The sequence below is a fragment of the Engraulis encrasicolus genome, chromosome 22 (genome assembly GCF_034702125.1).
Source record: "Engraulis encrasicolus isolate BLACKSEA-1 chromosome 22, IST_EnEncr_1.0, whole genome shotgun sequence".
NCBI classification, from domain to species: Eukaryota; Metazoa; Chordata; class Actinopteri; order Clupeiformes; family Engraulidae; genus Engraulis; species Engraulis encrasicolus.
The window spans coordinates 17,579,640-17,606,665 of record NC_085878.1 but is presented as its reverse complement, the minus strand read 5'-3'; the positions used below and the strand labels follow the sequence as shown (position 1 = coordinate 17,606,665).

General features: G+C 41.6%; 1 protein-coding gene and 1 long non-coding RNA gene across 2 annotated transcripts in view; both read left to right on the top strand.

The window, feature by feature from the left end:
• The first annotated feature begins 923 nt into the window (after positions 1 to 923).
• The window catches only part of LOC134439321 (uncharacterized), a 49,763-nt gene continuing 23,660 nt past the window's right edge, over positions 924 to 27,026 (top strand). Inside the window, exons 1-29 of the mRNA XM_063189226.1 lie at positions 924 to 991; positions 1,141 to 1,486; positions 1,767 to 1,881; positions 3,217 to 3,488; positions 3,902 to 4,051; positions 4,141 to 4,296; positions 4,420 to 4,564; positions 5,015 to 5,187; positions 5,299 to 5,427; positions 5,519 to 5,704; positions 5,798 to 6,042; positions 11,345 to 11,487; positions 11,576 to 11,800; positions 11,965 to 12,189; positions 12,720 to 12,850; positions 15,535 to 15,684; positions 15,907 to 16,115; positions 20,225 to 20,500; positions 20,881 to 21,055; positions 22,657 to 22,809; positions 22,988 to 23,132; positions 23,356 to 23,528; positions 23,649 to 23,777; positions 23,882 to 24,085; positions 24,157 to 24,401; positions 24,583 to 24,722; positions 24,806 to 25,030; positions 25,690 to 25,808; positions 26,041 to 26,163. Of these exons, the coding sequence (XP_063045296.1) occupies positions 1,436 to 1,486; positions 1,767 to 1,881; positions 3,217 to 3,488; positions 3,902 to 4,051; positions 4,141 to 4,296; positions 4,420 to 4,564; positions 5,015 to 5,187; positions 5,299 to 5,427; positions 5,519 to 5,704; positions 5,798 to 6,042; positions 11,345 to 11,487; positions 11,576 to 11,800; positions 11,965 to 12,189; positions 12,720 to 12,850; positions 15,535 to 15,684; positions 15,907 to 16,115; positions 20,225 to 20,500; positions 20,881 to 21,055; positions 22,657 to 22,809; positions 22,988 to 23,132; positions 23,356 to 23,528; positions 23,649 to 23,777; positions 23,882 to 24,085; positions 24,157 to 24,401; positions 24,583 to 24,722; positions 24,806 to 25,030; positions 25,690 to 25,808; positions 26,041 to 26,163 (4,812 nt within the window). The 5' untranslated portion in view covers positions 924 to 991; positions 1,141 to 1,435. The remainder of the gene's footprint in view (positions 992 to 1,140; positions 1,487 to 1,766; positions 1,882 to 3,216; positions 3,489 to 3,901; positions 4,052 to 4,140; positions 4,297 to 4,419; positions 4,565 to 5,014; positions 5,188 to 5,298; positions 5,428 to 5,518; positions 5,705 to 5,797; positions 6,043 to 11,344; positions 11,488 to 11,575; positions 11,801 to 11,964; positions 12,190 to 12,719; positions 12,851 to 15,534; positions 15,685 to 15,906; positions 16,116 to 20,224; positions 20,501 to 20,880; positions 21,056 to 22,656; positions 22,810 to 22,987; positions 23,133 to 23,355; positions 23,529 to 23,648; positions 23,778 to 23,881; positions 24,086 to 24,156; positions 24,402 to 24,582; positions 24,723 to 24,805; positions 25,031 to 25,689; positions 25,809 to 26,040; positions 26,164 to 27,026) is intronic.
• LOC134438814 (uncharacterized) lies at positions 25,696 to 26,574 on the top strand. Its single transcript, XR_010032670.1, has 2 exons — positions 25,696 to 25,808; positions 25,979 to 26,574. It is a non-coding gene; the product is annotated as an uncharacterized LOC134438814 (long non-coding RNA).

Sequence of the window (27,026 nt, the reverse complement as noted above, 5' to 3'; positions counted from 1 at the left end):
AGTTGTTACGGGACGGGACACTCTTAATATTATTTAAGGGACAGACCATGCTCGATATTTTACCCGGTCTAAATGTAGCACTCGAAAAGTTATGCCATTGTGCAGATTATTTGGTGATGCCAACCACACGTGAAACTAGGCACATTGGAGACTACAGCATATAATTTAGAAATAGCCTATTCATTTGATTGTGCTATGTAAACTTAAAAGTGTCAGTACATAATCAAACGGGACGCTGAAATATTGGAGCCAGTAACTTCGTGTCCGATATTGTGCAGATGTGTGTGCGCGCGCACAACTAATTTCTCTCCCATCTCTTTGCTAATCAAGCCTCCGATCTCCAAAAGACACGGGCACTCAGGAAAACTGTTTACACGAGCTGTTTAAATAATGTGATGCACGCTTCATGACATGGCATGGTTTGGCCACCCTAAATTCAACATGACTGCATTCGCACATATCGTTTAGCCTAAACATCCATGATGGAATTGTCACTCTTAATGTGCAAGTATTGGATATGAAAAAAATATCCTAAAACGGTCACAACACCAGAGGACCCGTGGTGGTGTGGTGGATATTTGTTGCGGCGGGGGCCGAGGCGAGTTGTTACGGTAGGCTACAATCATATTAGGCCTATAGAAGGGACAGTCAGGCGACACAGAGCGACTCACATAGGGTAGCTGTGGTGCCGCAAAGCATTCCTGATGGTGGAAATGAATGCAAATGCATGCAGATACTCGGGCGGATATCCGGGCACTCACATCCGGCAGCCTACTTACATTGGGTTGCTACAGTCGTCATTACATTTTACTGTAAACTTCAGTTAAGCGCTGATGAACTGGTGTTCACAATAGCTCTGTTGTTATGATTAGGCAGAAGCCTATACTTTAAACTCTGGGTGTGGTTGGCGTCCTTAAACCACCTCATTTTGAGACGGGCTTATTTATTCTCTGTGCATTTTGATCCAGGATCCAGCTTTGCAATTTAGTATGTGAGTAGGCTATTAGGAATACTGACAAAAAGTAGGAAAATGTTTTTAAGTTCAATGCGTATTCAGGATCATTAATAGAGGTTAGTTTTATCTCATAGTCTCAAATGTGTGATTTTAGAATCAGTTCTTGTTTTCTGCTTTTTCCCCAGATATATTGACCGTGTTCACCTGTGCGCGCGCCCATTTTTTGACCCCATACCCAAACTTGGTCGGATTCCCTAATCAGCGAATGGGCGAGGCCACCTGCATGCATCTCATTTTATGTAGACCTCCTTGTCTTCAACGTCACCCCCTCTCACCGAAACTACCTGGTGCCGCTCATTTCCGCAATCGGCGGTTGGAGTCATTTTGAAGTCTTGCCTTGAGCAGACAGGACATTCTTGCGAGTGAAAGTTCAAAGGATTATATATTTGGAATTGTTAAAAACTGACGATTGTGAATCCGATGGAGGTTTGTGGGTGTTTGCGCTTGGGAACTATTATTCTCGTTCTCCAGGTAGGTTACCTTTTCATGGTGTCTCTAACTTCACACACCAGTTCGTGTTTTTATTATGCGTATTTTGATAGGTTGACATAAATGTTTCTTTACAACCAAAATGCGCACAGCATGGAACTATTGGATCAACACTTGAGCATGTAGTTGTAATACTTTTAACCACGTCAATGTAGGGCATTACAGCTTTATATTGTTACTGGCTAGTGAATGCAGTGAAATAGTGCAGATATGCTTACCTTTTTTAATTTGCAAAATAATTTCTTCCTATTTATCAAATTAGGCACTTTCCTGTGCACTTTCTGAACATACATCATGTGCACCTGGCTTTGACACGGATCTCTACATATTCGAAGTCGACAGAATCCATCTCCACATCGGCAGGAGGCTTGGGAAAGGTAAGGCCTCGCCCATGTTTTCGCATCAGAAAATATCTTGCTTTATTTCACATTAATCAAACTCGATTGCCACCGAATTTAACGGGTATTCAGTGAAACTGGATTTGCCATTTTGATGGGTACAACTATTGAACTGCAGTTGTGGGTGACCAAAAAATTAATCTTTTACCACCAAGTGAGGGAAAATGTGAAGCAGGTTTCTTCCCTTGTGCTTTGCCCTGTGGTGACTATGAGTCTAAATTTAAACAAGGTTGCACTTGTTTCAGTTATCAAATGTTTTCCAGCCACTCCATTCATTCACCCTAGAACCACAGAAGACCCAAAGCCTCCCTTTTCTAGATAAGGGGTGGCAGCAGAGATTGTGCTGGTGCAGCTGGCCTCATCCCGGTAGCGAATGTAACGCCATATCTCCAATGTTTTTTTTTTGTTTTTGCTGCTTCTGCTTCTAATGCTAATAAGCAGATACACACCAAGTCCCAGTTACGCCGTAAACCACACAGTTGTTTGAAGTTAGGATTTATGTGCCATGAGCCCTTTGGAATGAATCAGACCCCCCTCTAATACTGAGACTACCTGAGTTCAGACAGACGGAGAGGCTCTGCATGCTGCTTTAGGGTATATCTGAGCAAGTCTTAACGTGACCAAGTGGGACAAACTGGTTCTGCTTCCGCATGCAAGTTGTCTTTTGTGAGACCTGATTAGTGTTTGGGGGGAGGGGGTAAGAGTATTTGTGTGGCGTTTAAGCTGTGAAATGACACCACAATTGCCGGCCATTTCAAAGTGGACGTAGAAGCCTGGGGAAAATATTCCCACATGGTTAAATGCGTAAATGGCTTTGATGAGAAACTTTGCTGTGCTAGATGCGGAGTGAATCCTGTCATTTGACATCCAATCTGTTGTATGGTGGCTACTTTCCTTGTGTGACTATAGTATAGTGATCATTGCAAGTCTGCCATCTCCTTTTGTTTCACATTACTTACTAACTTTTCATCAAAAAAATGTTTTGGTTTAATCACTTGATATGTAAAACTGCTCTTTGGTCCTTTGAATTTAGTCTGTATAGGTTGTTCTATTATCATATTGGATATGATGCTTGTTTTCTTGCATTGTCATCTCCCCTCTTAAGAGCTTTACAAAGCAGCTAGAGTTGTGTGGCCACATTAAATCCATTTACTCATTTGGCTCATGGGTAACAGCCGCGATAGCCATTTCCTCCTCTCTCAACACTAATGGCTAGCCTATGGGTCAGAGAGTGGGACCAGTGTGTCCATTAGTGCTGGAGGAAAATCCGAAAGGGTCCTCACCCTCCCCTCCCTGTTTGTGTTCTCCTTCCAGTTGTCTTCGATGACTGCACAGGCCGCACCAGGATTCTCTTTGATTCAGCAGACAAGAGATTTAAAGTGGACACAGACGGGACGGTGAAGCTGAAGAGACAGGTGACGCTACACGATGGACACAAGAGGTTTGCAGTCCATGCCTGGGACTCCCAGGGAAAGAAGCACACGGTGGATGTACGACTGGAGCTTATCCAACCTCGCCACCACCACAAGCACCACAATGAGCATGAGCAGGAGAACCATCAGGGGCACCAGGTGGATCTGCCCAAGGTAAGCAGCATTGACCTCCAATACTCGAACCACACTGACCCCTGCTGTACACATTCCTACCTGCAGTTTAGAACTGTGACCACTGTCTTCTCACTCTTGTCACTTCATACCAGTAAAGCCATTTTAGCCTGGAGAGACACATATACGCTGCATTCAGGCTCTTGAGAGTTGATGGTTTTTGGTTCAAAAAATGTGTAAATGCTGAATGAACATATTCTAATGCAGAATGAGGGTCATAGCATAGTTTAAATGCAACTTATTTCATGTTTGTATGTGCTTCCGAGGGCGAGATATTTAGAATTTAATAGGCGGAGGGCAACCTTTCCCAAAAAGGGCTTAGGCTAAAATGGGTTAATGGTATATTTTATAGGATAAACTTTAAAGCATTTATTTGCATGTTTTTAACTCCATAGCCAGCCTCAACTGAAGCAGTTTCAACTGTGCCAGTCCTGCTGTTTCCAAAATCATCCGGTGGTCTAAAAAGAAGAAAGAGGGACTGGATCATTCCAGACATCAAAATTCCAGAGAACACGAGAGGTCCTTTCCCAGAAGCTTTGGTGCAGGTAAGTGTGTGTGCCTGGTGGAGGTTAAAATCAGTGATGTATTGAGATGATCAGGGTCGATTAACAGAGTGGCCTTGACTTGCATTCAGATTAAAACCAGCTTTGCAAAAGAGGTGACCGTCACCTACAGCATCACTGGCGTTGGAGCAGATGTGGAGCCCCGGGATCTCTTCAAAATTGATGCCAGGACTGGGCAGCTATACATCACCAAGCCCTTGGATAGAGAAGACATGGCCGCATATACGGTACCGTATCTGTCTCTGTCTGTCTGTCTGTGTCTGACTTTCTATCAATTAAATTTTTTTTGACTAATATGATTATTTTTTGCTTTTTGATTAATTATTTATTCATTCTGTCAATTCTTGCAGCTTCTTGCACATGCAGTGATTGAGGGTGGTGGTAAGGCTGAGGAGCCTATGGAGCTTAAAATCATTGTAATTGACCAAAACGATAACAAGCCTATCTTCAAGCAAAATCCCTTCCTGGGCAGTGTTGCGGAGGCAACAAAACCAGGTTTGTCAGTTCACTCTTTTGCTGTAGTATAGTAGAAATGGGAATAAATATGCAGTAAAAGAAATATCACCAGTTGCTGGTGACTCATCTATGTATTTTTAAGAATTCATGCAAGTTTTAGTTTGTGTAGAGGTTATGTTGCGCCTTTTTACGGCAAGTTCATGTGCAATTTGGGTGGACTTGTAGTAAAACAAACTTGCAGGGAAGGCATGTCGTGAACTTGAATTGTAACACCTTTGTTCTCTGGAGAGAATTTCTCTGATTTGCCTTTTGTAGGGCTCATGGTAGTTGTGCATCATGCATCAAGTATTACTGTCAGATATACTCTGTGGTCAGACATGCTCATGTTTTTCCAATGCTTATTTGGTCAGCCATTTAAGATCAAGATTTACCTTTAGGTTTACGTTTAGTGTTTGACTTAGGTCTGACTTGGGATGTTTTTTTGTATAGGCACTGAATTCATGGACATTGTTGCTACTGATGCTGATGAACCTGGAAATGCCAACTCTGACATCAGATATACAATTACAAGTCAGGACCCAAAGCTGCCAAGTGCAGGCATGTTCTCCATCAACCCTGTCACAGGGAAGCTCATGGTGAACTCTGCTGGCCTGGACAAGGAGGTAAACGTTGAAAAGGATTTGAATCTACTTTCATCCCTCAGGTTTTAGAATCATTTTACATACATCTTGCAGATCGCAGATCTAAGTCATTTTGTAATTTTGCCATTCCAGAAATTCCCCAAGTACACGTTGGACATCCAAGCAGCTGATATGGAGGGAAATGGACTAACTGCCTTTTGCAAAGCAATCATTACAGTGACTGACAGCAATGACCACGCTCCACAGTTTGAGCAGTCTCAGGTAAGTGGGACCAAAGTCAGCACAAGACATGACTTCTCTTTTGAGACTTTGTGGAAGTCCATCTTATCTTTTGACTTTCTGTTTTTCCCAGTACACTGCGTCTGTCCCTGAGAATAAGGTGAGTGAAACGGTGGTAAAGATGTTAGTGACTGATGGAGATGATCCAAACACTGACGCCTGGGCCGCCAAGTTCAAGATCATCAGTGGAGACACTGGAGGCATGTTCACCATTGAGACTGATATCAGCAAGCAGGCGGGCATCATCAAGACAGCCAAGGTGTCTGAGACTAATCTTATCTTTTTCATTTAGTTTTAATTTGCCCATTTTTTTTGTCTAACTTGGTGTTTCTCTTTGCCTTCATATATGCAGCCCCTGGACTTTGAAGCCATTTCCAAGTACACACTTGTGGTAGCAGTGGAGAATGAGGTACCTTTTGCTATACCTCTGCCAACAGCCACCGCTCAGGTGGTGGTGAATGTTGTGGACGTCAATGAGGCTCCCGTCTTCAGTCCAGCAGAGAAGAAAATCTCCACACGAGAAAATGACCCAGTAGACACCAAACTGGTGCTGTACTCAGCCACTGATCCAGACACAGCCATGAAGCAGACACTGACGTGAGTGTTTGCTAATGCTTCCAGAATACCATTCTCAGCTAATTAGATATAGGCTATTGAACCCTCAAGATCTTCCCAGTTAATCTGCCATCCCAGATATGGACATCAGAAAAATGCATTTACAAAAGCTTGCATCTCTGAAAACCGACTTGATGAAACCTAATGGGGCACCTAACTCTCCACCCCTTCCGGGCGGCTCGTGGGGCTGGGATCGCAAAAACTTTTGACTGGGCTGTAATGGACTGATCAAAGCTAAGCGATTTTTGAGTTATGTGTGTGCAAAATTTGTAATTATTTGGACTACACAACAGACGTCGCATGTCCGACGTGCAGCCACTTAAGCCGCAGTGCAGCGGTAGGGTTGGCTGTCCCTCGGTTCACGTCAGATATGCGAGGCGCACGTGTAGTCTCTAACACAGTTTTGCACAAAAGCTAAAATAACGTTTCTTGCGTGTCGAAAATGAGTGGTCTTACGACGCAAATCCAAACCTTTCAAATTCACTGTCATCATATGTGAAATCCGGAGCATATGCCAAATGGGATGAGGATTTAGCTTGACTCGCTCCATTAACTCTCATTCAAAATTTTGAGAGCTCCAGCCCCACGGATCGGAAGTAGAAGGGCGTGACTTAGGTGCCCCATTGTTCTCCCAAACATGAATGAATATGGCATGTATTCAGGGAGACTGAAAGTCCCTTATGCAAAAACATTCTTCCTGGAAGAGGGCAATATTTGGTTGGCTTGGATGAAGCGAGCTCCTATGGGCAGGGGTGGGGAACCTTTTTCATTCAAGGGGCCACTTCAAATTCATCCGAGTGCCGTAAAAGTCGTCCGAGGGCCATATTATGAACACAAACCAGGATTTTCCCCTGCACTTTAGAACAGACCCCACCTTCGCTAGGTCCCCTTAATATAAGTTTCCTTTACAAAATATGTCATATTTCATGTGAGGCTGCATGACATTAAAATTATATCGGGGGCCAGATAAAATAACCTCAAGAGCCGCAAACGGCCCTCTAGACATAGGTTCCCCACCCCTGTCCTAGGGCCTGTAATGCTTAAAATGTTGCATTATGCCTCGTGAATGTTAAGTTCTTTTGCTAAGTTTGACTTGTAGTGTAGTTGATGTTTCCAACTAATGAAGTGCCTAGACAACTGTTAGGATTGTTTAACGACAAGGTTTCTTCTTTTGGTTCCTATTGGTCCCGGGGGAAGATTACACACAAACAGACCCTTTCAAGATTTAGAGTTTCATGGCAAATTGTATTTCAATAATACAGTAGGACAATACAGTACGATTTTTTTCTAATTGAATGCTGTGCTGAAATTGCCCAATTTTGTTTGAAAAAGGGTGCTTTGAAAAAGGGTGCTTTGTAAATGCTATGTCAATGTTCAATACTTTGTTATGAATTCCTTTGCCTTAATCTCTGCAAAAATGTGCCATGGCATTGAGGCAAATTGTAGTGACATGGCATGTCAGTTATGAAAGCCCAGATATCATTGATGCCTGCTATTTAGGTCTTCTTTGTAACTTGCCAGACCCACAATGCCATTTAGAATCTATGGGTTATCAAGAACCTGCTGACAAGTAATCTCAACAAAACACAACATCAAAAACGCCTGTGTAAAACCACAGGAAATCAAGCCACCGCCAAGCAGTATGATGGCACGGGCAAATAAACCAGGGGTGGATTTCTCGAATCCGACCAAAATTAGCCTTCGGACCAAGTAAGTACGAACGAAGTCCGACACAAAACTAACTAACAACAACTATGATTTCTCGAAACCCTCAGACCAACGTGGTCCGATGTAGGTACGAAGTAAGTGCGATGAAATTCCAACCAAGTAAGTTCAGACGCACAATGAAGTTTTCGGAAATGCTCGGAGTGTCTCGCCTCAGCTCGGGTGCATTTGTCGCAAAGCAGTGACGCTGTACCACACAGTGCCTGTCAAATTCAGGCATTCATCTATCAAAATCCACAAATCTTTGTCAACACAATCATGTCCCCGACTTCACCCCTCTTCAACTGCAGTTACCAAATGCGACATTACAATCCACCATGTATTATTTTTACTTAGATTTTGCATATAATGTTTAATATTGTAGGCTATAGCCTACCACTAATATGGAAGCACGGTTGGTGGGTGAGTGGTTAGAATGTCGGAATTCCATACACGTTTGCCGTTTCCTTATCGGAGGCGTGAGTTCAATCCCCTGTGAATATTGCCCTAGGCTATATACGGTAATAACCACCCATCACATCTTTTTTCCAGAACGGCAAGCGAAGTCATTCTCACGCTCATGGGCAACGCAACACTTTCAACAGGTCATGGCCAGGCAGATTGCAGTTAAATGCTGCTTGAAATGATAACTGAAATTACGCTTGAGAATTAATAAAACATATCAGAATGTTTAATTTTCCAGTCTGCACACGTCTTTACGCGCAACGTATGGGTGGAACTGCCATTACTGCCGTTGTACATAAAGACGCGCAGGAAGGGACCTATGGAAGGGGCCGTTAATGTCTGTAAACATGGCACATTCAAAGTCCTTCAACGTCGGAAAAGACCTGTTAACACAATCATATCCCCAAAATCCACCCCATTAAATGCAGTAACCAAATGTCGGTCTACACATCACCATCAATGAAGAGCAATGGGCGGTGAATGGTAAGCGCGAAGGCATTTTCAGTGTGACAAGATTTCGATTCCCTCAGTAAGATAGGCCTACATTAAGCGCAGGTGCCTATTCCTCTGCGCAACTGTTTATCCAACCTCTGTGTGTGCGTAAAGTGGCTGATCCACGCGTGCTGTTGGGCGCGCTTGTGGAGCTCTGGCATCCGAGAGTCTTTGCCTCGCAGCCACGCACGCAGTCACATTAAGGCCAAGTCAAATTGCTTTTCACCTGTATTTTACAAAAACACAAAACGACACAGATAGAGAAAGAATGACACGATGCGCTGTGTTGTTTTCTGATCCCCCGACTGCACTGCACTTCGTGCGCCATGGGCCATGGCGCTATTTGGAGTGTGCTCACTGCTGAAACAACATTTGCTTTAACAGTAGCCTATTGGCCGGCTGCTTGTGACAGACTTGTATTACAATAGTAGAATTGAAATGAAAAGAAGAATATGAATACTATGACATAAGACCTAGTAACGCGAAGAAGTGTCATATTCTTGTCATCACGCTCGCCTTTCCGAGTGCCTTTCCATTACGCACTATTTCAACATACTAGGGCAGTTGCATAATGTCCATTTTTGAACTTGTTGTAGCCTACGATGTAGTTTGGAGTTCTTGTGGACTAAGGCATAGCCTACAATGCAAGGAATAGGCCTACAAGAAGGATCACCGCACACTGGTGCCTTTTAAAAATAATAGGCCTAGTGAACAGCGCATTTCGCAATGGCAACTTATAGGCTACACGTATTTCCATGTAGCCTATGCTTGTTGGAGTTTAATCAAAATGTGCTATTGGCTTTGTTATGTGTGGAGATATGTGAGCAATGAAATAATCTGCATTCATGCGAGATGCTGCTTTTGGTGTGGGTTCAAATCCCGATGGTAATCAAACGGTTCTTTTTTTGGCGCAGCTTTGATTGATCGGAGCTCGTGAAGCACGATAGTGGAACATATAATTTCCTACTATATTTGGACAATATTTTGTCCCCTATTTGAATATTGTGTTGGTGGGGTTTTTTTCAGCCCTGTTCGTAACATGACTAGACATTTGGTGTAGGGCAGTAATCGATCGATGTTGCTTGAACTCTGCCTGAACCCGCCCCAAACCACGAGCAAGAGTGACGTGCTTCCCAAAACAAAGGTGAACTAGCTAACCATGCTATTTGTTCCAAATCCGGCAGTAGTACTAACGAACAGCCCCTACTTCGTTTTGCAGGAACACCTGAGTCGTTCGCACCAACATCGGACGAACGACTAACTACATTACTTGTAAACATTGGGACTTTGTAAGTCCGAACGAAGTGTTCCAGAAACAGTTTTGTCGCAACTGGGTCGTTAGTTGCTACCTTAGTTAGCAACGAAGGTTTCGAGAATGTTAGCCCAGGTTGGGTAATAGAAGTGAATTTGGAAGGTTCATTGAAAAACATTGGATCTGTACCCTAATAATAATATAACTAGAAAATTATAATTGGCATTATTTTGTAGTGGTGTCAACAATAATCGATTCGGCAATGCATCACAATGCGGGGCAAGGCAGTTGAATTCAATGTGGCCAGTGCCATAATCGATGCGGGATATTTTTTCAAGTTTTAATTACTTCCGTGGATATTTCCGGAGCGATTCAATGTTAAAATAAATAAAAGTACTTCTAAGCATTGAAAACTGTAAGACTGATACAGAAAACGACCAATGAAATGCTGTTCAGTATCTGACTGCTTGTATTGCCTCATCGCCACTGATGAAAAATTAGCTTTGCTCTCAGTAGAAATGTAATGCATTGCAATGCATCGTAGAATTGAATCGAATCGCTACCTCCCGAATCGTAATCGAATCGTAAGGGCAGTGCCAATGCACACCACTATTATTTTGTTGTTGACATGTAATCATTTTTCTGTCACATTTCATTTCTGAAATCTGTCAATTACTTGTCCAATGTCTACAGTAAAAAGTTTAATTAGTAGCAGCCTAAACCTGGATGTTGAGAACTTTTGTCTTTGTAAAGTATGGATTCAAAGGCAACACTTAACTGTGTATTCACCGCTTTAGCGTTATCTTTTGTGTAAATTTACCACCACCATCTATTTTCAAATATTTCAATTCAATGTCTTTTTTTAGATCATATTTCCTAAGACACTGAATGTAAACACAAGTCTCTCAATTCTCACCTTTTCCAATGTTTTTATTGGATTACCTCTAAATGGATTGATGAATAGGTAAAAACTGCCAGAACAGCAAACTTGCCTATACAGTCATCCATCTTTTATTTTTTATTTTTTTACATTTTCCCAAATAAAATTGGAAATATAAATCATAGCTATTAAAACTTCTTTAAGTAATTGTACATTCATGCTTGGATTTCGCCATTAAAAAGTAGAAAGCAAAAGCACCAATAACCTTCCAGTTATTACCAAAAAACATAGTTGCATAATGGCATTAGCTTGACTATTATTGTGACGACACAAAATGTTACATGCTGGAACACACCATCTCAAAATGTAGATGTAGCATAATCTGGACCCTAAAATGAAGTTGAACCATTTTCTCATGTGATGTAGGGTTGCGCCTGGAAGATTGTTATTTCTGTTAATTGGATTCTTTTTTTCTTTTTTTGTCACGGCAGGTACAAAATTGGCAGTGATCCAGCTGGGTGGCTGAAAGTTGAAAAAGACACTGGCGTGGTTAAAGTAAAGGCTCCAATGGACCGTGAATCTCACTTCGTGAAGGACGGGCAGTACAAGGCTCTCATTTTGGCAATGGACAGTTGTATGTAAAGGATTTTACACTCTTGACATGTCTTTGTTCTGGAACCCATTTTTTATTTGTTGTTAACGTGGCCTTTTTATCTGATCAGATATGATTCCTGCCACTGGTACTGGGACTCTGTTGATTCAGCTGGAGGATGTGAATGACAACGCACCAGCTGTTGTGGAGAGGAGTGTGGAAGTGTGCAATGAAGACCCCCAACCAATCATGCTCTCGGTAACGGACAAAGACACTGGAGTCAATGGCGCCCCTTTCCATGTTTCACTGAAGGGGGACTCTGCCGCTAACTGGACTGCACAGATGAATGGCACAAGTAAGTTGCTTGTAAAGGTGTACACCCACGCCTGTTATTGCTCACATTGATATTCACCAGGCAAGTTTTTACTTTGATTTCACACATAGTCTGGTAGCTTTTTGTGTTGTTGCACTGTTCTGTTAAAAAAACTAAAAAAACAATTACATTTCTCTGTTTTTCAGAAACTGGCATTATACTCAATATGAGGACCAAGTTGAAGGAAGCAAAGTACAGCATCAGGTTAAGTGTTAGCGACACACATGGCCTGAGTCAGGTGAGCATCATTGACGCCCAGGTGTGTGACTGCAAGGGAGCAGAGGTCAGTTGCCAGAACAGACAGATAGGTGCCGCTGGACTGCCTCTTCCCGTCATCCTCGGAACCTTGGGAGCCATCCTGGCTTTGCTCTGTAAGTTTTGGAAAATGATGTATGAGTTGTATGTTGGCTTGTTCTAAATTGTTTTGTAAAAAAGTAAATGCTTGTCGTTATACAGTGATAACCAAAGTTTTTCTGCTGCGAGCCCCTTTTAAACCTAAGAATATTTTCGCAGCCCCCCCCCCCACGTCTCGTTCTCCAAAGCAGAAATGTGTTTTTGTTAAAATTGAATGTAAATCACCTGAAAGGTAAATGCATTTATGACTCAATAAAGTGAATATTGTTACTAACAATGTATGGAAAGGTTATAAAAGCATATATTCAAGGTTTTATCCAAACAGTCCCTTCTATCTGCAACTCCCCTGCAGTACCTTCACTACGCCCTTAGGGGTGTAGACACGCAGTTTGGGAACCACTGCAGTAATATAAGGTGTTGCAACGCAAAAGTAGAATTTCTCCAACTATGGGGATGGCCCATTTAGCTGGAGTGCCCACCCATTGCTCTGTCCTGTTCATTGCTCTTGTGACAAGTGTTTTTAAAGAAAAGTGTTGTGTTTCCCCAGTGCTGATCCTGCTCCTGCTCATGTTCGTGAGGAGGAGGAGCAACGTGAAGAAAGAGCCCCTGCTGCTGGACGAGGATATCAGGGACAACATCTACTACTACGATGAGGAGGGCGGGGGAGAGGATGACCAGGTCTGTCCACTTTTACATTTACATTTGGCAGACGCTTTTGTCCAAAGGAACCTTCCAACCGAGGACCAATTTATAGCATACATCACTTGCAGATACAGAGTTCACAGGAAATACACTGCTGAGATTCTGGCTCCCAGGAAATTATAAATTAGCTTATCGTAATGCGGCTGTCTCAAGTGCTCGTAAGTAACGCCCCAGTTCTCGACATGAACATCCTGCTTTGACAAGTGTTCCAATGCATTTCAGCGAGTTGGATGTGAGAAACATCCTAGTAACGGTACCTACCTACAGTTCCACTCTGGAACGTGCCATGAGTATTGTCAATTTGGCAGACAATTGCTCATCAATGTCTTGCTTTGACTATAAATTTGCCCCATCCAAGTAGTCATCATAAATTAAAAATAAAAAACATCAAAAATTGCTCATCAATGTCTTGCTTTGACTATAAATTTGCCCCATCCAAGTAGTCATCATAGCCTGACTCTCGCCTGATTCTTGTGACAGGCATGCAAACTTGCCACTTTTCGGCAAGCGAGGAGAAAAGTGTAGACCCTACCGCAGAAATGTTCATACAGCTCCCACTCTAGTCTGTTGTAATGGTTAATTACTGGAGAGATCCCACCACCGACAATGACATTTGACCAATCACAGTAGTATTTGTTTGTCGGCACAGCCAATAACAAGAACGAGCTCAATGTAAGTCCCGCCCTTCATACTTTTGAAAGAGCGCAAAACTGCGTCTCTAGGTCGGCTGGGCTGGCGGGCAGTTATACCAAATTTCTTAGTTCCAAGAACGTTTTTGGTTATATGAAGATGTCCAGACGATCAGTCACAGATAGACGTTTCCTAGAGAGGTGTGAGAGTTGTGTCCGAACTTTCCCCCCTTCCCAAATCCTGAAGTGTGCCCTCTGTGGAAGTCTGCATGGTTGGTTAGTGAACAGGTACCCCACACCTCACAGTTGGTTCAGTTGTTTTTCCTGATAATTTGACTCCGCAGCTTCCCTGCCCTAGTGAGAAAGCAAGAGATTCGAAAGCTTGGTTACACCGTCACATGTTCGGTATTATGTTGTTTCGGTTAATGGTTTGAAATGTCCATTTACGCTACAGTAGAATATAGCTTCCGTATTTTGTTCTGGTTTTAGTCATGCAAAGGGCATCTGATTTCTCAGCGAGTGTCGAGTGAATCCAACCGGGGAGGTTAGCGGGAGAGTGCGCTACAGGGGAAAAAGGCTAAAGTAGCTACCGGGTGGAAAAAAACACGCAGGTGAAGAAGCGCATGTACGCGAGGCAGGCAACATCGTCAGTATCAAGGGTCCGAACGACCTTCGGATTCGCCTTGTTCCCAGACCAACATGCAGTAGAATGAATCAGGATCGCAGGATAGTCAATATTTTAAACCTAGTGGAGAGAGGCTCTAATGGAGGAAAAATAAGTGATGTGCAAAAGTTGTTTCTGCATCAGTGGCATGGACTCACTCATCTGCATTGATTCTGTAACTATAGCTGTATTTTAGTTACAGTTGCAGCTCATTTAACTGTCACAAGTGTTTCCCCAATCGCATGCAAGGATTAATAAAAAAAAAATGGCTCCACATGGATGTTTCATGAAGCAAGGTGGAACCCATTCATCTGGCAAGAGTCAATTATAGTCATTAAGCGTAAACATGGATCAGTCACAGTTAAAATTATTCTTTCTGGCTTTTGGATGAAGATTCACGCTAACATACAATAAGCTACCATCATGTAAAGCTACAGAGCAGTGAACACTGATGTGCCTCATGCCTAAATTTAAGAGAGAGTTTAATATCTCCCAGTCTGGTGCTTGTCTTTTTTGCCAGAAGAAGTGATGCAATTTCTAAATCATGTCTTTGTACTCATTGCTTTGCTTGAAGTTCTAATTCAGATCATTCTGATGAGGATTGTTCTTCAATGTTGATTTGACTGTCTTGTCACAAACCGAAAGGCAGCTCCTTATAGTCTAGGAAATGGGGGGGGGGGTGTTGTCCCCTCGCATGTTGTTGTTGCATCTGTGATGATCTCCAAAGTGCTTCATATCTGTGAAAGGCATCATTTGTAGGCTGCGGAAAAACAGATCCACACAAGGCAGGCACCAGGGGAGTCATTTTCCATTAGTGACCAGTGACCACACCTTCTGTTTAAATTTCCCATTTGGTGAGACAATGTGGACTTACCCAGTGGCCAGATTGCTGATGGTAGCATAAAGGATGCCTATACTTGATCATGGGAGGATGAGCGTAGTGCATATACAAGTAGTTTAGAGTTAGTCACCAGCTGCAGTTGTGCTTAAATGGAAATGGATGAAAGACCACAAAGATGAGTGTGTAGATTCCTGGAACTGTGCTCGCGTTCGGACATCTACAGTATGATGCAACATCATTGTTCTCGCAGTAGAGAAGTTCTTTTATTAATCTTGAAGGAAATTTTATGTGTCTGTCAGCTTACATAAATACAAAATACACAAAAACCTATACACATTATTGCACAATAAACATATAGCACAGGCTTGAGTACAATCAGCCTTGCAACAGTTTACGTACATGCATTAGAAAGTTAAGAAAATATAAAATAGACGAAAGACAACTACAAACACAGAGCTGTTCAGACGTGCTTCCTCACTCATCGGCGCATGGGAAGCTGACTGGTGTTTCTGTTTTTGTTTCCCAGGACTATGACTTGAGTGTGCTGCACAGGGGCTTGGACAACAGACCTGATGTGTTCAGGAACGACGTCATCCCCACCTTCATGCCCGCACCACAGTACCAGTACAAACCTCGGCCTGCAAACCCTGAAGACATTGGGAACTTTATTGACGATGTAAGTCCACGTTTGTTCTGTCAAGCCCGTTTGTGTGGTTTCTTGTCTATCTCTCGCATTGTTCTTTATGTCACAAGTTTAAAACTAGAAGTTCCTTTCTAAGGTTTCTTGCCGTCAGATGTGTGTTTGGGTTTTTTGGTAATTAATTGAACCATGAATGTTCCATGCATTTCAGGGTTTTTTTCCCCCCTAATGATATTTCTTTGCTCTGTGTGTGTGTAGAATCTGAAGGCAGCAGACAATGACCCCACGGCCCCACCGTATGACTCGCTGCTGGTGTTTGATTATGAGGGTGCTGGTTCTGAAGCCGGAACCCTTAGCTCACTCAACTCCTCCAGCTCTGGAGACGACCAGGACTATGACTGCCTAAACGAGTGGGGCCCGCGCTTCAAGAAGCTGGCTGACATGTATGGAGGAGGAGAAGATGAACTGTGAAGAGACTGGATCCTTTTAAAGGGAAACGACTATTAATGTGGTCTAGAACCGATGCCAATGTTACAGGCTGGTGTTCATTTTGCAGCCACAAAGAAGTTTGCTTTTGTTTGACCTTTCCACCATTGTTGGGCTTGATGTTAAACATTTAGCGTTGTTACATTTTGAATAATACTAATGACAGTATGGCAAAGGCAAGCCTGTTTGCTTAGCACTGATATGCAGAAGATTTGACACCAGGCACTAAGTGGCATCGTTCCTCCAGTGGTATACTTGTAAGAAAGTTGTCGTTTTTTGTATCGTTTTTGGTTCCCTTTTTTTTTTTTTTGCTGTTAACACTTTTTTGATAGAAATGACACATGATCTGTCTAATGACATTAGCGGTATTAAAGCCAAAAATGCTTTTTTAAAATTTGGTTTTGTATCTGTGAAACTGTTTTTTGTCACTAAGTTTGTACAAGTCCTGTTTTCAGATTTATTATTTTTTTTCCCCATAATGGTGTATTGCTTCTTTGAAGCACATGCTATGCCTGTACTGTGATGATATGTAGAGTAAGGGTGACCTTGTAAATATTTTATTAAATAAACACAAATCGCAGCGTTGTTTCGTTCTTTCATGGAACTCTATAGGCTTTCATTCAGGGCTGGGCAACATTTTTCACTTGATGGGCCTCTTAATAAATCCTCCAAGGGCCGGACTGGAAACACAAATCAGGATTCCCCTTGAAAGCAGAGGCCATATCAACAGACCCAACCTTCTTCACAAGTCATGTGAAGATGTCAGGATTTTGGCCTTGGTTCCCCATCCCTGCTTTAATGCTCAGTATGAGAAAACTGCTGTCTACTTTGTCCACAGGGTGGCAGTACAGCATTGTGCCACTCTCCCCACTTGCCAAGATTGTTAATAAAAAAACAAGATATTTTAAATGTTTCCGTGAAAAAAAATCAAGGTTTGTTTGGATGCCATGAAGTTGTAACCCAGGGTACTCATCAGCTTGACATTCACAATTCCAACAACTGAGTGTGGAAGAAGTTGTGACATGTTGCAATAAGGATGAGTGAGGTGAAGTGGCTATTTTCAGAGGCCAGCTTGGACATTACCATGTTAGGTGTGAGTTATCCATTTACAATACTCCTATTTAAAATACATGTGAGTGTTACCCAGACATAGAACTATTTTAATATATTGTGCACTTTGTACTATACAAAATATTAAGATGGAAACCCTCCAACTTTTTTAGGTTGTTTAGGGCCATTTAGTTAACAAGATGACTTGTTTAAACTTTGATTTTTTTTTTTCGCACACCTCAGCTGGCTGGTGCGTCGGAGATGGCCCATGGGTCACTCAGTAGACGATTTGAAAAAACTCCCGCACACTAATCATTTCGCTGTTTTACTTTTCATGTACACTAGCTATAGTACATGAAAAGTAAATCAGCGAAATGGTCAGTGCGGGATTTTTTTTTCAACTTGTCCAACAATAGACTAGTGACATGAGAGGAACCACTTCACATGGCAGAGTTGACAACACACTGTATGCATTCCAATATGCAGGCTTCCGTCCTCCCTTGCTCACTTGCCTGCTTGTGGCCTCATGAGATTATATCACTGATGAAAATGAATTCAATATCTTGCAAAAGCACAATTGAAACCCTGAGACGAAAAACCATACAAGTCCACATTTTCACATTTTGAACATAGGCCTATGTTTTTTAATTTGCGGTTTGAACATTACATTTTTTATTTAGATTTTTCTTGAAGTCAGAAAACAAAATAATGTAAGATGTTTTAATGTCAATGTTAAAAATCAAATGTTACCAGGTATTTACAATTCTGGACATTAACAATTTTTTTTTTACTTGACATTTTCTCATTTACAATTGGGACGGTGAATCAAAAACAGTTCCCAAAATTGTGGTGGCTAGGCTGAAAACTGGGAAATGTTATTGTTTTCTCCATGGAGGCGGGGCGAGGCCACAAGCACAAGTGGAGGATGGGAGTGTGCACATCGGAATTACCAGTAATCACTGACACTGAACTGTTTGATTTATCGGCTCCTCATTCTTTTTTATTGAGTAAATGCCTGTTGTGGACTATATTTCCATCATCATGTAGGCTAACTGTACGCCCTCATGATACTGTATGTATGCCCAAATGGATAGCCTATTTCTCTTGGGTCAAGTAATTTATCTTTATTATAGCATGATCATTGCACAATGCAATAGTGGCTTTTAATATGTCTGTCTTGTTACATACTGTATGTGTGGCTTTTCATTTCCGTATTGACAGTTTAGGCCTATTAAAATTGAAGACAATTGAAGGTTGAGGTCATTGTTGAAGTCTCAAGTGAATTTGTGTTTAAAGGCCTCTTGAGGATACTTTGGAGTATTTCAGCAAGGAGCTTCAGATTGATGGAGTTCCATCTGTGCCTTGGTATTGCTGTCTTTCTCCAGGTGGGCATTTGATTTTTCAGCCAAGATCATGTATTTATTTTCAGGTAGAATTCTGAAATTGTCCTAACTTAATTTTCTTAAGACTTTTACCTTTTTTGACTGTTATCTAATGTTGCACAACTTTTTTGTGAAAATTTTGATTTTTGCCACCACAGAATTCTGTGAAATATCTTGCAGTTTATAAAGAGCGATTTCTATCGATTATGATTGACCTAGTATCGGCCCTTCATCTTTGACTTGATGCATAAATGTTTTTTTTTTATGTCAAAAGGAAGTGAAGGTATAGAAAGGCCTATAAGCAATACCTCACATCCGAGCCCTATCTCACTCCTTTCGTAAAGTCTTCACGAAAATAATATATTAATTTTCGTGGTGCATTCACGTTATTGCCCACCTGTCGTAAAGTCTTCACGAAAATAATAGATTAATTTTCACGCTGCCTATTCACTTGAATTGCCCCACTGCTGCTATGGTTATCCAAACGTCTGCCGGGGTGGGGAGGGGGTGCTGACAGAACACTGCTGATACACTTATGACTCACTAATTCGACGCCCTTTCGGTACTTATGCCTTATGTCCCCTAAACCTAAACCTAACCCTACTTAACCCTAACCTTAACCCTAAACCTAACCCTAAATTGCTTGTTTGAAATGTTTGATTACCATGTGACGGTAGGCTACCGAAAGGGCATCAAACTAGTGGGTCGCTAGGCAACAGTCGGGCAATTCAAGTGAATAGGCAGCGTGAAAATTAATCTATTATTTTCGTGAAGACTTCACGAAAGGCGGGCAATAACGTGAATGCACCACGAAAATTAATTTATTTTTTTCGTGAATACTTCACGAAATGAGTGAGATACGGTTGCACATCCACATTGAAGGATAACCTCAGCCAATTTTAATATGCTGTTGTATTGCTCACGCTACCCTTGCCTTGTCAGTGGTGATGCTGCGTTTTTTCCACTCTGAGCTATTCTAATGGGGGCAGACTTTGTTTACATTGAACACTTTCTTAATATAGGCTTACTCCTAATATTATCTTAAATGGTATCGCTGGTTGTGAGTTGTCTGCAGATGTTGCATAACCTTTTGGCTTTTATTGAGGATAAATCAATATTATATATATATATATATATATATATATATATATATATATATATATATAAACAAATGCTTGCCCCCATTACAATGACCAGGATCTCAGAAAGGCTGAATGAGAAAAAAAGGTACTGACAAGTCCAGGGTAGTGTGAACATTACAACTGCATGTCAAAATTGGCAGAAGTTACCCTTTAAGTTGTATAAAACCATGCTCTTGAACATTTGCAAATTCAGAGTGAACCAACATAGTACTTTCTACATCTTGGTAAAACAGGCATGTGCCACTCTGGGCTATGCCCCATGCACACCTGGCTTCAATTCAGAGCTGTATGTTTTTCAAGTCAGCAGTGCTCATCTCCCCATTCACAGACTACTTGGTAAAGGTAAACAAAATGCCTTGGTATTCTTATCAACATGTATTTTTTCAAAAATAATATGGCCTCCTCAGTGCATCTATTCGTGAAAACTCATAAACCTGCTTTCATTATCTCATAAACCATCTACCCCTGCTTTCATTTTCGTTTAGTTGTCTTCATTGACTGCGCAGGCCACACCAGGATTCTCTTCGATTCAGCAGACAAGAGATTTAAAGTGGACACAGACGGGATGGTCAAGCTGAAGAGACAGGTGACGCTACACGATGGCCACAAGAGGTTTGCTGTCCATGTCTGGGACTCCCAGGGAAAGAAGCACACGGTGGATGTGCTTCTGGAGCTTGTCCAACCTCACAAGCACTGCAATGAGCAACACCAGGACCAACAAGTGGATCTGCCCAAGGTAACCAGAGGGAACACGGCTCTCTACTGCTCAAACTCTTACCTGCACGGAATACGGTGCTTATATTTGTGTGTTTAAATGGTCTATTCACTGTAATGGTATGATATTTGTTGTTTGAGGTGGTAATGGGGTGATTGGTGTGGGAATGCTGGCTGCCCTCTATCAGGGAGTCATAGATGTATATATATAACGGCTTGGCTGATGTGTTTCTCTGTATGTAGGCTACATATAAATTGATATGCTACAGCAGGACTAGATGGTTTGCTAGTCAGTTGACAAGCTTATTCTGAAGGAGGCTTCTGCAATGCATTGTTTATATGTGTACTTTAGGCAGGACATGCTGGGATCGCTATTTCTTTGCACTGCTTTATACATGAACAGTACACTGCTTGTTTTTCCTTTATTCCACTTCAAAATGACACATATCAGACACCAGTGCTTTTAATGTTTTCCCTCCACAGCCAGATGCAACTGAGGTCGCCCCTACTGTGCCAGTCCTGCTGTTTCCAAAGTCATATGGTGGTCTGAAGAGAAGGAAGAGGGACTGGATCATCCCAGACATCAAAGTATCTGAGAACAATAGAGGCCCCTTCCCAGAGCAGTATTACCAGGTACAAACCCCAACTCCGATGAAGTTGGGACGTTTGGTAAACAGTGAATAAAATCAAAATGCTATCATTTTCAAAACATTCAATCTATTCATTAGATGGAGAATAGTGAAAAGACAACATATTAAGTGTTAAAACCGAGAAAAAATATTGTTTTGGGGGACATATGTACTCATTTCTAATTTGATAAATCCAACACGTCTCAAAAGAGTTGGGGCGGGGATCAGTGAAATTTAGTAAACATCCAAATAAGATAAAACAACAAAGAAGAACATTTCAAAATGAATTGTACTGACGGACAATATAGGTGTCCAGGTATAAGATCATCACAGAGAGGCTGAGTCACTCAGAATTAAAGATGCAAAGGGAATAATTACCATAGTTATTACATACATTATTGAATTCCCTTTGATTTACCACGATTGAGTGTATATAAGACATATTTTTGTTAATAAAATCATTGTATAGGTTCATGACATCATGAAATATATATTGGCTATAGTCTCACTCTAATTCCTGGAGTGCTAGAGCTATTGAAAATTGACCATATTAAGAATGCTTAATGCATGAAAATGACACAGGGGTTTAACATTCTCCTAAGCACCTGAGCTCACTTGAAATAGACCCAGAAGACATGGGAAACTGTCCTTTGCTTACAGAAGTCAGCAGAAGTTGTAGAAGTCCATTCTTTTTGACAATAATAGAGCATTGCACATCCTGTGCTACAGTGAAAATGGACCATCCAACTTGTGTTAGTGCTAGCTTCAAAAGTCAGCCTCCATGATGGCATGCGGATGCAGTAGTGCATTGGTTAAGATGTTCTCACTCATCTGTAGAGTTAAATACAGTGCTGAATGGTATAAATGGGTTTTAAACAGCATGAAAAGCCACTCATGCATTATATTTTGAAGGGAGATCTTCGATTACTGCCACATAGTAAGGCCAAATTGCATTCTCTACTATGTTTTAACAGTTTGGCTCCATCATAAGGACCAGCATGTGATAAAATGGTGGGTTTTTGGTCAAGACCTGTCACACTGTAAGCACTACAGAAAGGAAAACATTGCAAAACATGACAAGGAATACACCCACCTTTTAAGCTGGTGAAATCATGTCCAAGATAGGAATTAACACTGTTTTTTATATAAAATCATCTCATCGGTTAATGTATTTAAGTGTTGTCTTTTGTTTTGTTTTTAGTCTTCCTCGACATTTGCTGCCATTTATTGTCCCCGTCCCAACTCTTTTGAGACGTGTTGGATTTCTCAAATTAGAAATGAGTACATATGTCCCCCAAAACAATATTTTTTCTCGGTTTTAACACTTAATATGTTGTCTTTTCACTATTCTCCATCTAATGAATAGATTGAGTGTTTTGAAAATGATAGCATTTTGATTTTATTCACTGTTTACCAAACGTCCCAACTTCATCGGAGTTGGGGTTAGTACATACTGTATGGTTGGTGGAGGGTGTATTTTGGATAGATTTCAGGGAAGTAAGCTCTTCATGCTGCACGAAACGTCATATTAACCGAGTTTGGAATGTACTCATGGAGATGTTCAGGGCATTTTTCAAATCATGATATATATTTTAAACTGTGTAGATTAAAAGCAGCCATGCAAAGGAAGTTGGGATCACCTATTCGATTACAGGCCCAGGAGCGGATCAGGACCCAAAGAACCTGTTCAGAATTGACAAGCTTGGCTTTGTGTACGTCACCGCACCGCTGGACAGAGAAGCACAAGCAGAATATCCGGTAATTTTATGAATATTTTTGACTCTTATATACAATATTTCAGTCTGTTTGGTATGCATATGAATGACAGCAGTAAAGAAAAACATTTAAACTGTGGTGTAATTTTGATTGTGGTGTAATTTTGATGGAAGTTGCATTCAACAAAATGTTTTTTTTTAAATTCCATTAATTCCCTCAGCTCTTTGCTCATGCAAAAAGGGCAGATGGTAAAAATGTTGAAGACCCCACGGAAATCGACATCGTCGTCATAGACCAAAATGATAACAAGCCAGTATTTAAACAAAATCCATTCCTGGGGAGTGTTGCAGAAGAGACAAAAATAGGTTCGTTTCTTTTAGTGTGGTGTAAGCTTGCCCTCTTACTCTGTAGAAAAAGATTTCTTAATTCTGGCTTTTTATTTCTGGACTTTGCATTTTGACAAGTAAAACTACAGTATATCTATATTGTTTCACTGTATTTCATAGAATGGCTAAATACATCATTGGAGTTTTTTTGCCCTTCTATGTTTTTAAGTCTACTTTAATAATTATTATAATAATTGTGCAGGAACCGAGTTCATGGACATTGTTGCTACCGATGCCGATGAACCTGGGAATGACAACTCGGACATCAGATATAGTATTATAAGTCAGGACCCAAAGCTGCCAAATGCGGAGATGTTCACAATCAACCCTGTCACAGGGAAGCTCATGGTGAACTCTGCTGCCCTGGACAAGGAGGTAAACCTATTTCGAAAAATAAGAATTGTATGTCATTTTACAGTCTTTGGTGTAAGTGCTAAAGGGAGAGAGAAGCACTATGGAATTGGTATTACTTGAATTTATTTTTGTCTATTTTAGAAAATCCCCAAGTACACTTTGGACATCCAAGCAGCTGATATGAGGGGAAATGGACTAACCGCCTTTTGCAAAGCAATCATTACCGTGACAGACAGCAACGACCACGCTCCACAGTTTGAGCAGTCCCAGGTAATATAAATGGGAGTGTCAGTTGAACAATAGATATGTGAACGCAAACATGTTCAGTGAGTATTTTTGTGTTTGCTAAACTGACATGACACATTGTTTGCCAGTACACAGTATCTGTTGTGGAGAACAAAGTGGGGGAAACGGTGGTGAAGATGATAGTGACTGATGGAGATGATCCAAACACTGACGCCTGGGCCGCCAAGTTCAAGATCATCAGTGGAGACACTGGAGGCATGTTCACTATTGAGACTGATATCAGCAAGCAGGCGGGCATCATCAAGACAGCCAAGGTGTCTGAGACTAAACCTGTATGTTTCATTTAATTTTAATTTGCCCATATTTTCTAATTTGGTGCTTCTCTTCACCATCACCTACGCAGTCTCTTGACTTTGAAGCCATTTCCAAGTACACACTTGTGGTAGCAGTGGAGAATGAGGTACCTTTTGCTATACCTCTGCCAACGGCCACCGCTCAGGTGGTGGTCAATGTTGTGGACGTCAATGAGGCTCCCGTCTTCAGTCCAGTGGAGAAGAAAATCTCCACACGAGAAAATGACCCAGTAGACACCAAACTGGTGCTGTACTCAGCCACTGATCCAGACACATCCATGAAGCAGACACTGACGTGAGTGCCACTGTCATTTCCAGTTTAATTATTATCAGAATTGATGCTTTGGGTAATAATCAGGAAGATAATCCATTTCCCCTGTAGGTTGCTTGAATGTCAACATCACAACCATTTTAATTTCAGTCCTACAACCACCATGAAATCCCATTAACTGACTGAGTTGTTTGTCTGGTTGCAGGTACAACATTGGCAGTGATCCAGCTGGTTGGCTGACAGTTGAAAAAGACACTGGAGTGATTAAAGTAAAGGCTCCAATGGACCGAGAATCTCCCTTTGTGAAGGACGGCCAGTACAAAGCTCTCATTTTGGCTATGGACAGTTGTATGTAAAAGACACTCACTTTTACACTTACCCCTGATTTTTTCTGTATGTTTTCTTAACACGACCTATTGTCCCATCAGATATGATTCCTGCCACTGGTACTGGGACTCTGTTGATTCAGCTGGAGGATGTGAATGACAACGCACCAGCTGTTGAAGAGAGGATGGTGGAGATGTGCAATGATGAGCCCAGTCCAATCCTGCTCACAGTAACAGATAAAGATACTGCAATAAATGGTGCCCCCTACCGTGTGGAGCTGAAGGGGGATTCGGCCAGTAACTGGATTGTGCAGATGAATGGCACAAGTAGGTTTTTAATAATTTTTCAGGCAGGTGCTCATGACATCCGCGAAATGTATGAACTTTCCATTTCATGTATCAGTAATTGTAATTCCTCTAGTTATCTCTCATTTAGACTTATACTGTAAAAAATCAGAAGATCATCAAGCAACCCTCAGATGGTTTGTAGGTTCCCCAGGGGTTCCTTAAAGAACCGTTAGCCCTTAAAGAGTTTCTGAGGAAGCTTTTAGAAAATCTTGAGGTTCTTCCAAACATCTATAGGTTTATAAAAGAGCCTTGTGGAGTTCCCCAATGGCAACTGAGTGTTCTACAAGGAATATTTTCGTTCTAATGCTGTATGTACTACTGTATATGTTTATCTCCCCTCAATCACATTGTCTTGTTTTCCAGAATCTGCCATTATGCTCTTGTTAAAGAGTGTGTTAGACCAAGCAAACTACACTGTCAGGCTAGAAGTTTCTGACAGGCACGGCTTGACTCAAACAAGCACAGTAAATGCCCACGTTTGCAACTGCAAAGCAGTTGACTTCCACTGTCCCACAACACTTCCTTATATTCTGGGGATATTAAGAATTATCTTGGCTCTGCTGAGTAAGTTTATTTCAATATTGAATTTTTCACTTTCCTGTTCATAAACTGTTAAAGACATGCACTCTCTTGTGCAGCATTGGTGCCACTGGGGCTTGTGAGCCACCTCCTCTGGAGGAAGAGGAGCGTTGAGGCAGCAGTTCCAGAGATGAGGATGTCCTCTATGCTGCAGGAGGAAAGAGAAGAGGACCACCAGGTGAGATTGTCGTCTTATTATGAGATTTTCTTCTTGTAACACATTAGGCCAGAACTGGTTTGATGAAGCTGCAATCAATCTCGGCAGTTGGTTAAAAAATTAGGTTGTTTATAATCTTGATAACGCTAACTGCACCATTTTAAATTATGCTTTCCTCTTCTGTTGTGTAGCATGTAGAATATGAAAATGATCAACAGTGACCCCACAACCCCACTGCATGATCCACATCCAGCAGCATGTCAGCTCTCTCAACTCCTTCATCTCTGGAGACGACCAGGACTATGACTATGACTGCCTAAATGAGTGGGTCCCACGCTTCAAGAAGCTGGCTGACGGCCCAGCCGTGGCTCAATCGGCTGGGCACTGCACTGCTATGCGGGCGACCCGGGTTTGACTCTGGCCTGAGATCATTTGCTGAGCCTTCCCTATCTCTCTCCCTACTCACTTCCTGTCGCCTCTCTAACTGTCATAACCTTTTGAGTTGTCCTGCTGACAGACAGACAAACAAACACACAAACAAACAAACAGGCAAACCAATGTGACTGAAAACATACCCTCCTTGGCGGAAGTTTAAAAAATAAACTAGCTGACATGTACGGAGGAAGAGAAGACGAGTTGTGAGTGGTCAGGATCTTCCTCTTTGCTTACTGATATGCAGATACTTGACAGCAGGCACTCAGTATAGTATTTGTGATGTAGCCTACAGGCTGTGCCTTGACTGTGGTGTCATCCAGATTGATGGTAACCTTGTTGATATACTGTATGTGTTTTTTGTAACTGGATACATTTTATTATATATTTTAAGAAATACAAATAAAAATGGGGTATTTTGTACCTTTGTTATTGGCTAGGACAGTAGAGAGAATAAATTAAATGATTGAAATATACAGTATAGGGGTGGGAAATGACCCAGGCCAGATTTGAACCTGGATGCCCCTCTGCAATAGCCTGGTGAACCAGCGCCACCAGCTGGACGGAAAAATGTTCCCACATTTAGTCTGGTTTATCAGGCTACCTCTGCAATGTTGCCCATATAACATTGTGGATTAGCACAGTGCATCACAACAGTCACTTTTATGATACACTTTGATACTTTTTTCTACAAGAAGGCAACATTTTTCTTCTCAGTAAGGGTTTTTGGTATCGCGCATAAGCGTGTTTAAAGTATTATGTGTGATGGCTGAAAACTGTAACACCAATAGTTGTTGATGATGATGA